At 44.4% G+C, this 18,091-nt stretch overlaps 1 protein-coding gene across 1 annotated transcript in view; it reads right to left on the minus strand.

The window, feature by feature from the left end:
* Positions 1-1,991: 1,991 nt before the first annotated feature.
* kcnh2b (potassium voltage-gated channel, subfamily H (eag-related), member 2b) overlaps positions 1,992-18,091 on the minus strand; it is a 225,127-nt gene continuing 209,027 nt past the window's right edge. The window contains exons 8-23 of the mRNA XM_041961103.1: positions 17,818-17,921; positions 17,416-17,554; positions 15,432-15,586; positions 15,131-15,225; positions 14,898-15,038; positions 11,256-11,455; positions 11,050-11,112; positions 7,162-7,414; positions 6,189-6,382; positions 5,786-5,888; positions 5,387-5,538; positions 5,156-5,300; positions 4,853-5,042; positions 3,545-3,650; positions 2,808-2,915; positions 1,992-2,461 (exon numbers count right to left, since the gene is read on the minus strand). Coding sequence (XP_041817037.1) covers positions 2,039-2,461; positions 2,808-2,915; positions 3,545-3,650; positions 4,853-5,042; positions 5,156-5,300; positions 5,387-5,538; positions 5,786-5,888; positions 6,189-6,382; positions 7,162-7,414; positions 11,050-11,112; positions 11,256-11,455; positions 14,898-15,038; positions 15,131-15,225; positions 15,432-15,586; positions 17,416-17,554; positions 17,818-17,921 — 2,571 coding nt within the window. The 3' untranslated portion in view covers positions 1,992-2,038. The remainder of the gene's footprint in view (positions 2,462-2,807; positions 2,916-3,544; positions 3,651-4,852; positions 5,043-5,155; positions 5,301-5,386; positions 5,539-5,785; positions 5,889-6,188; positions 6,383-7,161; positions 7,415-11,049; positions 11,113-11,255; positions 11,456-14,897; positions 15,039-15,130; positions 15,226-15,431; positions 15,587-17,415; positions 17,555-17,817; positions 17,922-18,091) is intronic.

Genomic DNA, 18,091 nt, shown 5'->3' on the forward strand with positions numbered 1-18,091 from the left:
GCAGGATGATACAAAGACAGACTTGATTTAATCCTAAATCAAAGGACTTTAGCCAGGCTCTGTTAGCTTCAATGATAAACTCACTGGCGCATGGTTCCTGCCAATCGGCCTCTCTGTACACAGGCTGCATTTCTTATTCTACTTTACAAATAAAGTGGTGTTGTGGCGAAGTAATCACCATCTGTGCGTCTTCATACCTCAGAGAATCCGTGTCAGTGTGCTGGTGGCCTGCTAACATGACATGACAAGCATCAGATGTGTGTGGGAGGTATTAAGCTTAAGTTAACGCTTCATATAAAGTATTACCAAAAGCAGCGGTGCTCAAGTACAATTTCTTCCTCCTGGTATCACTGCTGTAGTACTGAAAATTCTCAGATGACCTCCTAAGTATATTAAAACCTACACTGTAAAGGCTTTTTGTTTGTGCTGTCTAGATTCAGAATAGAAACACTGAATCTGTCATTCGTCTGTTTCAATGAGCCACTAAAATCAGTCTGGGGCAAAGGACACGAATGTGTCCTCAACATTAGAAGCCAGTGAAGCAAACACACTATACACCATGCCCTGCAGACTAAGACAAAACCAAAAGAAAAAGGAACAAACGCACACATTAAAAGCTTTGGACCTGAACTTATCACACATAATAAGATTAAAGCGCACTCACTCGTCTCTTCTTGCCAGTGTTTGCATATTGTACCGTACACAGAATAATGGCGCATTCGGCTGGTCATTGTAAACTGGCAAACTTGTATATTTACGCATCACATGACAGACTGGTATGTACAAGGTAAAAGCATTCCAGGTGCTTGCTCTGGTGAAGAAAGTAAGGACCAATGAAATCTGAGGTAGCAAATTCAACTATGATCAACTAGACTCACTCGAGCTTTTTCCCTTTATGCATGTGCTTGATTTTTAGGAATCAAAGCAGGCCGGTGTCATGCCGCTGCTGAAGTCATCACCCTGATAATCAGCGTTTCTGTTTCGCTGTCAGGTCACAACTCAGAGCTCACAGAATTAAGTAAGCTTGTTTAAAGATTTATAGTTAGCTGTTTTTGGTGCACTGTTCTCACGGTAGTCTTGGAAGTTTGCCAGTTTACCAGTATGTGACACTGCCTAAGCATACCACATGTTCTTCACTCAGTAGCAAATCTGTACAATGTTTATGATAGGGCAGCTGATATGTTCATTGAGAAAATTCATGGCTTTTAACCCTCCAGTTCCCACCCCTGAGGTGCAAGCCAGCCAATCCAGTGTGCTCTTGGGAAGGGGGGAGCATCAGCTCCGCCTCTTGGGGCAGGACGTCAGGGGAAAGGAACCAATGACGGAACGGGACAGCAGGTTTCCTGTTAGGCCAGCTAACACTACAATTTACCAACCAGTTTGTGAGTTTATCGGAAGCGCCACGGACATATAGAATAGAATAATCATTATATCAATAGGATTTTCAGTGCAAGACGTAAATGGCTACTTGTTTCATCGTTATTCTGTCCGTTGTTGTCTTTTCTTGTTCTTGTCAGTCATCCAACACTGGATACAGCAGTAAAGGGATTCTTCTACAGGTTAGCAGTCATTTAAGTGTGTGTGAAGGTGTGTCGTCCTCAGCGGACGGTTCAGAGGTTCAGATCCGTCTGGGCTGGACTGTGTTCATTAACAGGCAGAGCTCCTCTCTGCTCCGTTTGTGGTTTTGGTTAAAGGTTGAACTGTTGTGGAGTTCAGAAAGCTCCAGATGCTTTATGAGGAGAGGGGGTGGACTTGAGGAAGAGAGAGACAGAGAGAGGCCTGAACCCTCTCATTGACCCCCCCGCCTGGCTTCACTCTCTCTGAGCTGTGTGTCCTTCCTTCAGAGGTCAGAGGTGAAATTTGAACAGTGAAGATACAGTAGCCGGGTGTCCTAAAGGGTTTTTGTGGTGAGTACAGTTGGTGCCTCTTGATCTCCAAAGCGCCACGAGGAACGGTGGACACGGCAGAATCAAACTTCACTCGTTCTCTCTCTGAATCCGTCCTTCCATCCCACTCTCCTCCCCCCTTCACCTCTTCCTTAGCTCCCCCCTGGGTCGGAGCCGTGTCTCTGTGGTGTCCGTGAGTCCAGAGGTGTCTGTGGTTCCTGGAGGGACAGCCTCCTTTGGGTTTCAGGATCCAGGTTAGATACCTCTGTTCCAGCAGCTGGCCCAGCCCCAGGCCCCACACACACCCCTGATCCAAAGTCTAACCCTGCTCCTAAGCTTGACCCCACTGCTGCCCCGCTCCTTAAATCCAAACCTAACCCTGAACCTACTGCTGGCCCTGAAATCACCCCAGCCCCAGTCCCAAGTCCCAGCTCCAGCTCCAGATGCTGCCCCAGCGGGTCCAGTCCAGAGGGGGCAAGTTGGGCCTGGCTGGTGTCAATCAGTGGGGAGTCCTGGGGCTGCAGGGAGTCAAGAGGCTTGGCTGGGAACTCCTCCAAGTCCTGGGAATCCAAGATCTGCAGGGGAAGAAACTGAGAGGTCAGTGGGTCTGGTGTTCTGCTCTTTTTCTGATTACTTCTTACAAAAGCAGATTTGAAATGGCACTTGACAACAGATCTTTTTTATGACGGACCTTCACTCCTCTGTGTCTGTGTGACAAAAAAAACTGTCCTCACAATTGTTGTGATTGTAATCGTTGTCATTTTTAATTATATGATGGATTTTCATGAGGCTGAAAATGTTTGGGTTGAGTAAATAGTTTCGATTGTATAAAGTGCCGTAATAAAATGAATGTATATACAGTTCAAACATGTCTTTATTTGTATATTTCTCAAATTTTACGCAGTCATTACTGTGTGTCACCTGTGATAGAGATGCCAGGGTGTCGGTCTCCAGAGGTGTAAGAGGCTGGATCACTCTCTCTCCAGGACCTGGACCTGGTCCTGGCCCAGGACCAGGGTACGGTGAGGCCTGGAAGAAACAACGTCTTATTTGTCTGCAGGAAGTGGAGCTTTTTGTCTATTCATAGCCTGGGTCAGTCTCTAATAATAATAGCAAGCTGTCTCTCCTCCTGCCTCCTGATGCTAAGGTGACTCAGTCTTTCCCAAAAACAGATGCTTGCTGGCACAACCCCCATCACAACGAGCTTCTACGTACATACCCTGTGTGTGTGTGTGTTTGTTGTTAGTTTGTGTGTGTGTGTGTGTGTGTGTGTGTGTGTGCAGTGCATGAACACACACATATGTTTTCGGTGAAAGTTGAACTGAATATATCCATCTGCCATTAATCAACGTGAGCATGTTTATGTTTTATTGCACCTGGCATGACCCGCCCTACTCTGCCTCTGATTGGCTTATGCTTATAATCTAACCCTAACCAAACTCACTCATCATGGCTGAACCTAACAACAGCTAGCAATGCCAGCATGCCTGCTGGTACTAGTGGCAATTCAGACTGAGGTTTAGGTTAGGGTCTGGGTGAGGGTCAGTTGTGATGGGCAAGGGTAGGTAAGGGGCTAGGTAATGCATTACGTCAACAAAGTGTCCCCACAAGGATGGTGATACAACTGTGTGCATGTGTGTGCGTAAGCGTATTGTTACCTGAGGTGGTGATGACACGGCGCTGTAGGCAGGAGGAACCAGGGCCATCTGTCTCTGCAGCAGCTGCATGATTGCTCCGATGTCCGTTGACATGCGACTCTCCAACCTGCACACAGTGTGAGGGAGATCAACTGTTATTTATTACATAAAGGAGTCATTTATATTGTGTTTATCCTGTATTACATGTCATTAGTACTCCACATTTACAGGAAATTAATTTTGTTTTTCTCATTAAAATCAGTTAAAATACCAAAGGAGTCACAGAGTTAATTCAAAGTCCTGAAGAGAATTGTCTGATATGATTGCTCATTGCAAAGAAACACTGTGTGACAGAGCAACTATGGTCAATACAGGAGGTCAACGCTGGACCAGGGAGTCTGTAAAAGGCTTAATAGACAGACTGCTTGTAGTTCAGTGAGGCTGGTGAATGAAATGTCATCATGACATGACTCTGATGACCAAAACTATGAAAGTAAGAGCCTCTTTTAAAATAAGCTTGCCAATTAGCAATCATGACTGCTAGTAACAACTGAATGTTTATAATTGTGTTAACCCTCCACTCTTTGCATAAACTTTCCATTCTAATTATCAGACTTTTCTGAACTCTGTTTTGCTTATGCTGCATTTCTCTTCCCATCCTGCTGTTATTCTGTTACTTTTGCAGCTCTGACAATCTACTTCCCCCCACAGGAGTCAACAAAGGTTTATTTAATCTTATTAATAAACCATCATCTTGGTCTATTGTCACATTGAGGAAATAGATGAGTGTTTACTACACACATACAGAAGGTGTGCATTTTGCCATGAAATCTGCTGGGTCCTATCTGAGGCTCCAATTAGCTAATTAGGACTCATTCTGCTGATGTCTTCAGCTCTGTTCAGCTTTCTGAGGTCCAACAGAGACTTTAGCGTATGTGCAGATGTTTTCTCGTTTCACACCACTACTCCACATCCGAAATTCCTCACATAAACCTTTAGCCTGCTGACACATCCCATCCAGCAGAGGCATCCAGTCAATCATGCGTTAAAACTGTGAGCATGCAGCTGGAGGCGCAGCCAGCCTCAGAGCTATACGCCAGCGCAAAGACACACAGCCTGTGATCTCAACAAGACCTGACAAAGAAGCCCCATCCAGGGGATGGAAAATCTGGAGAACAGGTTTCCTCCAGAGGCAGCCAGGTGAAAGAAACCATCTCAAACTGTCAGACGACGGCAGCGCTTTAGCAGGAACTTCAGCGCTGTATTTCTTCAACCGTTCGATACAAACAAAACACGAACACGCACACCAACACTCTCCACCGTTCACACCTGTTGAGCTGCTTCTGGAGCAGGTCCAGGCGTGTGTCCAGCTGGTTGCGTTGCTGTCGGCTCAGGCTGTGCAGCGGCGTGTTGAGGGGAGGGGGGGAGGCCAGGCTGCAGCTGGGAACTTCCTGGTACTGACCGCCCCCCCGACTCTCCCCCCAGAAACTAAAGATGTTGGACACGCCGGAGAATGCACCTGGGGGAGAAGAAGACAGGTGGAGAGAGTGAGTGTGTTTTTGCATGGAACACTGGGCGGGCATCACTGCACAGGTCTCGAGGACACGTGGATGCTATTCTGTTCCACTCTACCTGACAGGGCGTTGCAGGTGTTCCCAGTTTTGGGGTCTCCATCGCCCTCTGTGCTCTCATTGAAGTTCCTGGGTGGCGTCTGAGCTTGCGGATTCTCCAGCATTGCTGGTGGAGGGGCGAGTCTCGTCACAACTGACTCCTCCCCCTGTAAGAGGTGCAGATCCGAGACATCAGCACATCAAGTTTTCATTGTGCCATGATGTACAACAACAACAGCGACTGTAGTTATACCTCATCGCCACTGGAGTGTGAAGACACAGAGCTTCGATGTGCCTCCCACTGACGCTTCTGTGCCTCCTCCTGCTTCTGGTTGTTGGCTGCTTCCCTCTGTCTCCGTCTCACAGACTTATGGGACTTTTTAATTTCTCCAGCATCTGCATCATCTGGACAGAGGTGTGCCAGGGAAGATGAAAATAGAGACAGAGTGGTCAGCCCAGCTGGATCAGGAAGAACTTTTCAAAGATGACCACTGGGGGAGGATTGCCAGAAAACCTCTGGCATGAGTAAACCCCATTACCAAATGAAATTTACGCCGTACTGAAGTTGTGTTTCTGCAACCGATCAGACGTTCGGGTTTTTTATGTGACAATAAAACAAGTGAGCGAGATGAGTTGTGGGAGGATGGGTCACCTTTTTCTGTACGTCTCCGGAATGATAACTTGCGTCTGCGCAATTTGTTGAATCCTCCACAGTTGGAGTCATCGCTGCTTGGAGAGCCTGGGATCATGTTGGTCTGAAATGAGGACCAGCATTAAATAGTCTTTATTAAAAAAGATGCAGTGCAGGTATGCTACAAGCAACAGTAAGAATCAAGAGTTCTTTTCAAAGGTTATAATAAATTGTTTGCTTGGACACAACAACACAGAGAGCATGCATTCAGTACATGGACGGACAGGGAAAATATTACAATTGAGCTTCAACAACAGAGCAATCATTCAAGTGGTCGTAATGTTTCCAGAGTATTCAGGAAGTTTGTCTGAATCAGAATTACAGTATATGTACAGTTGTTCTTTAATGAGGACTGTAAACTCACGTCTCGCAGGTTGAAGGTAATTTCCAAGTTGTTCCAGAAGTTGTCCGCAAACTCAGGATACATGTCCAGCACCTCTAGAACATCCTCTCTGAAGATCTTATGGAGGTCGCAGTAGGTTAGAGCCCTCACATCGGCGTTGGATTTACCTGGTCGGGAGTACAGGTTGATAGGCTCGCCGAAGATGTCATTCTTCCCTGGAAGAGGGGAAGAGAAAGGAAACGTTTATGGATGAAATGCATGAAAGACATTACTGTATCTTCAGCAGGGAACCATGATAAAGTAACATCATCAAAATGTGGGCCCAGTAGATTCAATGGCAAAATGAATTATGCATTTAAGATATTTTCCCAAACTGACAGTTGATTCTTCTCTGACTAATAAATGTCTTCCCCCAACTTTTAAATATCAACTTCAGGAAAGATGTGTAAAAGTGAAATAATTACTGAGAATAAATTGTTAACAGCTTTCCACGTGATGATCACAAATTGTGGGTCCGGTTCGGGTAGACAGATCAAAGCCCAGCTCACATTAGTCAAGAGGTGAGGTGCACTCTGAACATGTCTGAGTTATCCTGACTCTCCACAGATCTATTGGGAGAAACACTCAGTGCTCTCCAGCAGATGGCGCTACCAGCTAATACATATTTAACCAAACAGAAAATGTGAGAGACAGAGGTCTTTTAAACACTTGTTCAAAATGTGTAGCAGAGATAATGGAGGACTTTCAATACTACTGTCCATACATGCTGCAGGGCCTCAGGGAAGCAGCCCTGAGTTGGTTTGATGTGGACTAGACCAGCAGGCTGCAATGCAAATTTAAATACTGGTCTAAACTGGTTATACTTGGAAGTGATCTCCAGTAAAAGAATCAGTATTTCCAGATGTTGCCACGCTCTTGCTTTAGATTTGGTTTCTAATAACCTAAAAGTCAACAAGGGAAATGCAATGTGTGTGTGTGTGTGTGTGTTTTATACCTAAGATGGCCACCACCACGTCTCCTCTCAGTATCTCTATGGATCCTCTGGATATGAAGTAGAGGGCCGTGAGGACGTCCCCAGCGTGGACCAGCGTGTCACCAGGGGGTGCGTGGGTGGTCTTGAACTTCATGGCCAACGCCCGGAGGCAGCCCTTGGTGGAGCCTTTAAAAGCCTTACAGTTCTGCAGCAACGTCCGGTTCAGATGGAGGCAGATATCCGCCTGGAGACACTCCGGGAAACCTTTCAGCACCTGGGGAGAGGGAGCGAGGAGCCAAGGACAAGGAACGAAGGATAGAGACGTAGGGGAGGACAGAGGGAGAAGGAAGACAGAAGGAAAGAAAGAAAGAAAGAATATAGGAGGTGATAAAAAGTAATAGTGGGGCAAAAGAGTTGGAAGAAAGAAAAAGCCAAGGAGAGGTGAAAGCAGAAGGAGAGGCAGGAGAGGAGGGAAAAAGAAGGAAGGAGAGGAGGTGAGATACAGAAAGTGAATGAATTGATAGAGAAAGGTTACATTACTATTGATACATGCTATTACAGTCAGTGACTGACAGGATGAGTCCAGAACAAAGAGCTCACATTAAATAAATGTCACAGATTATGGACGCTTTAAAAGGAATAATAAAAAGAGGAGCCTTGGACACTGAGGGGACATTAGCCTTTTACTGTAATGACATCATTCCACAAATGACCACGACTGAACTAAACTGCCTATACATTTATCAGAAGATATCAGTTTGAACCTTCAGAGAAGTCATGGTTCCAACTGAATCTTCTGATGAGTTTAACCCTTAAGAAGAAGACGAGCATCAGCAGTTTGGGGTGCCAACTCTTCAAAATGGCCTGTGCAGTAAATTTAAGAGCGTCACAGCAAAATGATTTCAAACTGTATTGAAGGCGGCACAGAGTCAGCAGGCCCGTGGAGTGTAATTAATATGAAGAACTGGTGCAGCTTTAATGAGTTCACTGGAAGCATGGGAACCCCCAGCTCCTCCCTTCTCTTCTCTTGTCCCTCTCTGGCTGACTGCACAGAACAGAGCCGTACCTAAAGCACCCACACCATGTTTCTCCCTCTCCATTTCAAGCTACTTTCTTCATTTCAGCCTTCACTGGGCTCCGCTCATCTCTCTATAGGCCGGCGTCCACGCCTCTCTTTTTGACATTTTTCACCCGCCGCCTCAGCCTTAAGCTCCTGAGTTGCTGTCTTTTTGTGGGCCTCATTGCTCGTCATCTCCACCCCTTTACTCTTTTACTCCAGTAACCAGACGCTTTTTTATTCTACCACTACATCTTTCCAGTCAGGTTTTGCAGCCCGGCAGTAGCAGGTGTTCTTTTGCTTCCAGTTTAATGGAGCATTTAGCAGATCCTGAACTGCTGACTTTCAAGGCGACACTGTTATTGTTCATATAAATGTTTGCTGTCATGATATATTATTGCAGTCTTTGCTTCAGCTTCTCTCCTGAACAAAACTTCTGTTCATGTGGAAAAGTAAAGAAAAGTTTTTTTATGGACTGTTGTGGTTTTTTGTTTTCACGGCCTCTGGGACACTGCACTGCACACTGTGACCACAAACATACACACAGGTGACTAAATATCTGTCTAGGGAGTTAACCACCTACTGTCAGTGTAGGTTTAGTTTCAAAAGCTGGGGAGTGGGGACTCAATGAATGTTTTTTTTTTATATACACACAGTGTATCCTGCATTTATATACATTTACATCAACCTAGCAAATAAAAAATCATGATGAAACTGGTCATTGTGTTTTCAATAATAACGGTGTTGTGCTATGGAAACCTCTCATTTTTCATTTGCACTACAAAGAGCAAACCCAACCCAACAGCCTCAGAAGCAAAACCCAGGGCAAAAAAGTCTGCAAAACACTGGCTGCCGCTTGCTCAGGGGGCCCGCTGATGATTGCCTTTTCAGCAGCTTCAATCTTCTCTCACCTGGACTGTGGTGGCTGGACAGTAAGACGTCACTGTTCTGAGAGAGAGTTTAATATTTTTTTAAATTAAAATTAAAATGACATGCTTGGGTGAAGCACTAACCCGCTGTTGTACTTATGAGATCCCACACAACACATGCAATGGGACTGTGTATTTCTGTGTCTGCATGGTTTTGAAAAAAAGAATAAAATAATACAATCCTTTCCTACAACAGGAAAAATAAGATAAAAATAATTCTGTTTATTAAGATGGATGTTGCATTAACAACTTCTATCCAATCTACCCAGTTCCTCCAACCCTGAAACAGAACAGAGAACCACCTCCTCACCCTGAAACTCTGCGTGAGCATAAACACAAAGACCAAACATAGACTTCAAAGACAGCAGAAGCTTATCAATCACAGGATTCACCATGCACATTCAGTTCAATCTGGTCTATCTGAAGGTGTGTTATTCTCTCTGGTTCCACTGAACTGAGCACATCTGAGAGCAGCAATGAGCTGTGGTTGCGCTCCTGCATCCAAAGTCAATAACACGACACCCTGGAAAGAACAGATGTTTATTTCATACGATATTGATCTCTGCGAGTGTCTGTGTACGTGGCACATATTCACATAGAGGTTGGAGACCAGCAAAAGTGCAACCTCAGAGTAGATTCAGTGTCCTGCTCATTCAAAACACAACAGGTTTCTTTTTCCTTCCTCCTGCATTTTATCACAATGCTCCTCATCAGAGCTGCACTGTTATTCTCTCCATCCTCATGAATGGAAGAGGTCACAGCTGATTAAATCATTGTGGAGATAGACGGACGGACAGACAGACAGACAGACAGACAGACAGACAGACAGCTCCTCCTCCAATCATAATAATCATTACAGTAAACATTCTCACTACGCCGCACTTCACCAGGCCTTTAAGAGAGGGAACATAACGAGGGAAGATGAGGCGGTTGAACCCAGAAAATACGTTCCAATGGATGCCTGTCAAATTTGTTTCCTCTCTACTTCAATGGCTCACTTATTGCAATGAAATGAAACACACTTTCACTGATGGAGTACTGTGTCTGCACTGGGACTTTCCTCCAAAACGGAGTTCCTCTATGCTCCTATAAGGCTTCACAGGCAATAATGAGGTACTGATTATGCTCCGACGAGCAATTTTAAAAAGAATTTGGATGCTGGAAAGGCAGAGATATTTTTAGCAAAGTGTACTTTTTGAGGAGAGATTATGAAACAGTTTGCAGTGAAAAATCTGAAAAGCTGCAGCTGCAAATATACCAATAGTCCGGAATCAATTTGAGTGGTCAAACAATGGCTAAATGCACACTTGCAGCCCATCTATTCTGTTTGCATATCTACACATAATGTATGGTGTGCTGTTAACAATGACAGTCAAGAGGACATCCACTGACTCATGCACTGCATTAAACATCGGCATCAGCAGATCTCACGTGTGTGTTCTGTTTCTGATCACGTGTGTGCGTGTGCATCTGTGGCGGCATGCATGGGTGTGTCCGCTGTCACATCCGAGTCAAAGCCTTCATAATGCTGGTAAACACAAAGAGAAGAGGTGACTCGGACTATGCCTGAGCCTGTGTGTTTGTGTGTGTGTGTGTGTGTGTCAGCAGCACCATCCTATACACTGTGACTCACAGAGTTCAGGCTGAGGTTGACTGTGTACAACAAGCATGTCGAAAGCAGTCCTTCAGTCTGCATGTGTGCTAGCATGCGTGGTGCGGTTGTGTCCTTTGACAGGTGTGAGTCATTGTGAGTGTATGTTTGTGTGTGCATGAACTTATGCATACATGTGTGAAAAGAGTGTCATGCATGTGAACAGACTGATGTTGATCCATGCATGTTGCAAATACTTTAACCAACTATTTGCACATGTGTGAGTATGTGTGTGTGTGTGTGTGTGTGTGCATATTATTTATGATACTCACATCTTTCCTATTTTCTCTGAGGGTGTCGGACCATGCATGCTGAGACAAAGTCTTCCAATCATCCTATTAACGTACAACGCAGGCTCAAAATACTCCTCTAGCCTTTTGTGTGTACATCTGTGTATTCATGCGCAACACTCACTCATTAACATTATCAGACTGGGTGTACACACAAAGGATTTGGGTGCATGAAGATCAGTACTCACAGCATTCATGTCGATACCATTGGTGTAGGACCAGGCGTGTTGGAAGTACTCCTCCAGCCTCTGCCTGAGCGGGTTGGGGATCTGGTGGAAGCGGATGAACTCCCTGACTCTCAGCATCTGGGTGTGGTAGCGGGCCGTCCCAGAGTACAGCCGCTGGATGATGGCTGAAACGTTCCCGAAGATGCTGGCGTACATCAGGGCTGGAGATGGGAGATGAATAGAGGGTGAGGGTGAGTTTTTTGAAGTAGGCAGGAGGGGAGAGAATAACACATGCTGTACATTTACAGAGAGCACAACAGTAGCAGTTTGGTAATAGTACAGTTACACTGGCACTTGATACACTGATATGACCTGACACACTGCCTGTATTCTCCATGTGAAAAAAAATATTATGAAGCTTGACACCCTCGGGTGATGAGTTTCATAAAGATACTGTGGAGGAAGGCAAAGAAAGATACGGAGAGAAGAAGAAGAGAGAGAGAGAGAGGAAGCTGCAACAGCTGATGGTTTAATCATGAAGAATCATGAAGGTGTAGTAGCATCCATCAGAGCTGTGTTGAAGAAAAGAGCACAGATATATACATTCTCATGTCTTCATAGGGGCCCTCAGAGTCTGTATGTTCAGCAAATGTGCCGGTCGATTCTGTGTTGTGGCCCCAAAATCATGGACTGATCTCCCTCTGACACCCGGCTGTTTCTGTATGCAGAGTTTTGGGCCTCTCTGATTGTTCCTCCCGCTCTTACTGGCAGAACAGACCTGATGCACTTTCAGTGTAGGTGATGGGGGACTAAATCCAATCCTCAATCTGTGTACAATGTGCATTCCAGCGTGCAATTTCCAGGTCCATCTTGTGGGTTGAGTGGTCCACTTGATCCATGTGACTCAGACTGCTGAACATTAGCTTCAGATCAAGTTTTGAATGCATCTGGACTCTGGATTTGATCTCCAGTCACTTACATTAAATAGTTAAGCAGGGAGGACCAGTACAGACAGGAAGAATGATTGCAGCATCCAATAAAACAGCTATTGCAGTATACAGTATTGCTTGAATATGTTTGAGCTGTTATTGATATTCTAGCACTAAAAGTAACTGTAGAATGATTCAGGTCACCCGGGTGTTTTCTGCGGGGTCAGTCCTCTGAGAACAGACAGCAGGAGGCTGACTGATCTAAAAGAGTTGTGTCTGTAGAGGACAGAGCGCTTTGTGTCATATCCTTCATGAGCCTCCCCGTTTTGTCCTGTTGTCATGTTGGATTCTGCTAACCTCTCAACCTCTGTCAGCTCCCATCACTGTCTCCATCACACACTAAACTGCTGTGTGTCACTGAGGATGTGTATTTTTGCATGTGTGTGTCACAAGGAACACAATTGATCTCTGATTATTTGAATATCTAATGCTCATTGCAGTTCCATGGTGCACTTCCATTTTAGAGCAACAGAATATTGTACTTCAATAAATGGAAATTTTACAAGCCTTTTGTAGCCAAGCAACTATCAAACTGTCTGGAGGAGGAACGCAGCCAAAGCAAAAAAAACAAAACAATGAACAGCCTTGTAGAATCAGTACCTCCAAGTCATTGATTTGAACCCTATTAAAGTATAACTACAGTGAAATACATATTGCTCTATTCAATTTTATTTCAAGGCACAACACAAAATAATGAATACCTGCATGCTATAACCAGCTGTGACTAGTGTCTTGTCCCTTTATAGAGAGACATCTCCTTTTAAATGTCATATTTATTCTCTCATCCAATGGTTTGCCTGATCAGTGAGGTCCAGGGCTCTGCCAGCCTGCAGAGGTAATTACTCTGTGGAGAGGAAACCATGAGAGGGGATATTACAGTCCCTGCTGATGGATTTTATTAATTTATCATTAAATGATATGGTTTCAGAATGAAAAGTATGATTTATGGCTCTGTCCAGCTACTGTTGTATGAGAAGAATAATACAGTATATAGCAGGGGTTCTTACTGACTGCCCAAAGGTCTGCATCTGATTTTGATGCAAGGTCAGACGTCTGGGACAATTGGTGACAACAAAATAACATTTAATCAATTAATTAGCGTCACATCTCTTGTGACTGGGCCAGCATGAAACCGAGGCAGACAAGTTAGTCCATATTTATTTCTGACTCACACATATTTACACCAGTTATTGTGTCCTACAGAAAAGCAGACACGCTCTGTTCCTTCGATTTAGGAGCCAATAGTAAATTCTCTGGTGTAACATTTGACACACAACCCTCTCTGCAGCAACAACACACAACCCTCTCTGCAGCAGGTAATGTCACCATGACAACAATGTCAACCAGAGGGAAATGAGCCACATTAAAACCTCATTCATCACACAGGACAGGGTCGCTGTGAACGATCTCCAGCTTTACCAAAATGTATCAAAACCTATTCATAACACAAGGGGGGAGGGGTCCAAAACTACATCTGTCCAAGGGCCCAGTAGACACTGGACTTTCACATGAAAAAAGGAGGCGTAATTCACCTTTTATTGTTTAATATTTTCACTTTCTCACAAAATGAATGATATTTTTTTGAGTTTATATCAGAGTGAACATGGAAAATATATAACGATGATAAATAGATATATAACTAGAAAAAGCTCTCAGACCTCCACCCAGGAGGCAGTCAGACTCAATACAAAACAAAAATACTCAGTTTGACACAACAGTTGGTCAACAAAAACAAACCCAAGTGATGCCTCTTGTATATAATAGACAAGCTTAGTGATTGTCCGACTGCTCTGGAGCTGCCTCCTGAAGTCCGGCTGGTGTGCTGCTGTCGGCTGCAGGGAATGGGCCGCCTGGGAGCAGAGCGGTTTGACGGTGGGTCCCAGGGCAGAGAGGACGGTGTTAGAGAATAACATGAGTTACTGACTTTTTGGCTCGTGCTAAGGGTTGGCAAGCTAATCGACGATCACTCTCGGGACAGACTGGGCCTCTTCCACTGGTGAGGATTGTTTGATGTGTACGTTTTCTGAATTCATGAATATTCTGCAGGCTGGATGTGGCTCGTGAGATGCCAGCTGATTATCACTGAGTTATGGGTTGCCATTTGGCCTGGATGCGGAACAAGGGCCGAACTTTGAGAAGCCCCGATGTATAAAAAAAGAAAAAAACAAAACCTTTGTGATTCCCTGCTCTCTTTCTGTTGGAAGGCGAACCTGCTGTGCTGAGTGGACCCCGCAGAATCGTTAAAGAAGAGCTGGAAGAGGGAGACTCACCACAAATATTGTATTGTTGTCATGATAATGTGTTAATGGCTAGGCTGAAATTTAGCACTTAACACCCAGATTGCACGGTACATTTTGCAGTTTTATTTTCAAGCAGCATTTCCATCGTCTTTGAACTTTGATGGAGCCTGAACGCAGCTGACTCTGATCTGATGCTGGCAGGTAAAGCACAGAATATGGGGTGTCTCCATTGGTTAATTTCAGATTTTTATTATTACTATTATTATTATTATTATTATTTTATCGTTTTATTTCATTGGTTTTATTTTTGCATCAGGGAAGTTTGTCAGTGTAAAAGCTATATTTCACATACTGTGACATTCTTATTGAACACTTTCTTCCACCCATGTCTGAAGCCAAGGACCAGCTACTTTTACCATACTGTCATTACTTACATCCTATGAGCATGACACAGATGGAGAAGATCTTCTCAGAGTTGGTGTTTGGGGACACATTTCCAAATCCCACACTGGTCAGACTGCTGAAGGTGAAGTACAGAGCTGTGACGTACTTGTCTTTGATTGAGGGTCCTGAACCTGGAGAGGACATTTTACACAAGCATTATAAAAAGTTATTTAGTCAACAGAACAGAACAGTGTTAGTACTACATTATTGTTCCTCTCAGAACCTTGGACAGAGTCATTGTAGTGTTTTCCCAGTTGGTCCCCCAGCGTGTGGAGCCAGCCAATAGAACCATTCCTCTCCACGCTACCGATGGCATACCTGGAAAAAACAGTTATAATATGATTGGACTTACTGATGTTAGGGCGGTGCTCTTATAAGTGGTACAAAGATAAGCACACTAAATTGATTTTCAAACTCAATCAATCAATCACAACAATTTGACTGTGGTCAGAATCAGATGAACTTAAATGACATTGTGCTCTACAAGACACAGTACACCATCAGACAGTCTTATGGCACTGTACCAGATGCAGGCCAGCCAGTGAGCGATGAGGGCAAAGGTGCACATGAGGAGGAAGAGGACAGCTGCGCCGTACTCTGAGTAGCGGTCCAGCTTCCTGGCTACACGCACCAATCGCAAGAGACGAGCGGTTTTCAGCAGACCGATCAGAGTGGTGGTCTGATGGGGGTGGGAGAAACAGAGAGAAGAAGAGATGAGGTATTGTAAAGCATGGTGGAAAACAGAGTCCCTTGGTTCTGATATCTCCTCACAGCGTTCCCACCTGCTGTCACCCCGTCACATACACACACTTCCACACACAGGTGGTGCAGCCGCGGCCTTGTCCCGATGTGATTCAGTGTTGTGGAGGTGGTAAATCCTGACTCCCTTTCATTACCGTGGGCTGTCTACTCCCTCTCCTTTCTACTTGTATTCAGCTGGCCCCCTCCGTGTCCATACAACAAATAAATAACAGGCCGATTACTGCGCTGGCAGAGAGCCTAGTCCTGCTCTGTGTGTGTGTGTGTGTGTGTGTGTGTCCTCTCCTCACAGTAAATAATAGCGGTATGCTGAAGAATATCTCGACTTTCTTGGCTCTGTGGCTCCCTCCGGACAGCATCAATGAAGTGAACCTTGGCAAAGCTTTCCACGGGCAGTATTTGGATGTTGGGGAGTTTCCACATTCAACATTATTGGCTTGTTGGGCGGCTTAATCACAGTGAATAACATTTTCACTTACACGTTTCACATCACTTATAGATGCAATTCAAGTCCCGTTTGCTCTGTCAGTGGAACTACCCTGGGCTGAGGCAGCTGTGTAGTTTTCATCCTCATTATGTGGGAAGTATTGTCAGAGGGCTCCAGCAGCCTACAGAGTAACTCACTTCCCTTTCCTCTTCCTCTAACACCTGCCTCTTCCTCCACATACCAACCTCCCACTTCCTGAAATGCTCCGACCAAGACCTCCATCATTCAGCAAATCACAGAACTTAAGTACCAAGTGTCTTTTTAACTGATGCACTAGACTAAACTATACTGTGCTATGTGCCACTACAGTCTTTGTTATACTGTATTAAGGATGCAACCAGTGATTATGTTCATTATAGGATTAAAGGCACACTTTTTTTTTTACACATGAAGTTCAGTTTAGTCATCACGAGGACTGCTTCTCGGTTTACTCAGCTGTTTATTGTCCTTTGTGGCTCTAGAGATCTTCTTAGTTTGAAGCAAACGACCCTGAGATGTTAACAGTTATCTCAGATTGAGCTCGAGACTTCATGTTGTGTAACAGAAAGCCTGAGTTACAAACTGAAGATGTGAGCATTCAGGAGGCTTGGAAGTTTTCATGAAAGATGCTATCAAAGTGCATTGTGGGAAATGTAGGATCCAGCATTTGTGGAGTACGAGCCATACTAGACACTAAAAGTCTGATTTTTGATCTGATTTTTAGACACATTCATAGTGATTTCCAGGAAATTTCAAGGTAATTAATGATTTAAACCTGAAAAAAACAGCAAATCCTCACACTGGAGGAGCTGGAGGAAGAGACTGTTTGGTATTTTACCAAAACAAAAGAATTCATCAATTATCAAAATTTTAGATTTTTTCTCTCAAGAAAATACTTGATTAATTGACTTAATTTCTCACCAGCAGTGTGTACACTGCATCACGCATGTATGGTAGACACGTTTTATTTTGATGCTCCACCACAGCTGACTGCAAATCAGCTTCCCCATGGAGACAATTAAATTCTGAAACGAAAACTAGACCACCTCTGCCTCTCTCCACCGTCCTCTTATTCCCTATCTTCCACCTCCCTGTGCCTCTCCTCCTCTTCCCTCTTTGTGTCTTTCTGTTTCTTATCTGCTCTTCATTCCATTAGATAAAGACACTGGCAGACACGATGGCAGTGCAACATTTCTCTGCTGTTCTCTTAATCCCTCCATCTCTCTGCCACCCTCACACCTCCTCTGTGGTCTATCAGCAGCCAACACTCCACCATGACGTACCTCCTCTCCGTTGCGGTAGATGAGCAGGTCAAAGGGAATAGCAGCCACCATGTCGATGAGGAACCAGCCTTTGAAGTAGTGGACGGCGATGCGCACTGGGTGGCTCACCACCTCATCATTAGAGTTCACATATGTTGTCCTGAGACCAAGAGTGAACATTATATTAAAACGACTGCCATTAATAGCTGTTATTCTAATACCACTGTGAACATCACTGTGTATCTTTTACCATTAACTAGTTCTACTAATGCTGCTAGCAGAGTTTCCTCTTTTACAACCAGTTCTAATAACAGATTAATGAGGACAGAGGACTGGATTAGGAATTTGATTTGCAGCTGCTTCTACTAGAACAAATACCACTACTACTACTATCACACTACATTAATATGCCCAAAGTCAGACCTGAAGTTGATGAGGATGTCAATAATGAACATGATATCCACTATGAGGTCCACCACATTGAGAGGAGAGCAGGAGTAAATACAACTCTGCATGGCTACCTCTTCCTGAGAGCAGAGAAGAGACGGGAGATGAGAGACAAGTGAAAGAGAGAATACAGAAGAAAGTAGAATAAAAAAAGACAGGAGAGGGGAATTATAATCTAATGCTCTAAAAATAGAACACCTCTGTGTGATTACCTCCTTCAAATGGATTAGTATTAAGGATGTCAAGATAA

The sequence above is a fragment of the Chelmon rostratus genome, chromosome 20 (genome assembly GCF_017976325.1).
Source record: "Chelmon rostratus isolate fCheRos1 chromosome 20, fCheRos1.pri, whole genome shotgun sequence".
Lineage (NCBI taxonomy): Eukaryota > Metazoa > Chordata > Actinopteri > Chaetodontiformes > Chaetodontidae > Chelmon > Chelmon rostratus.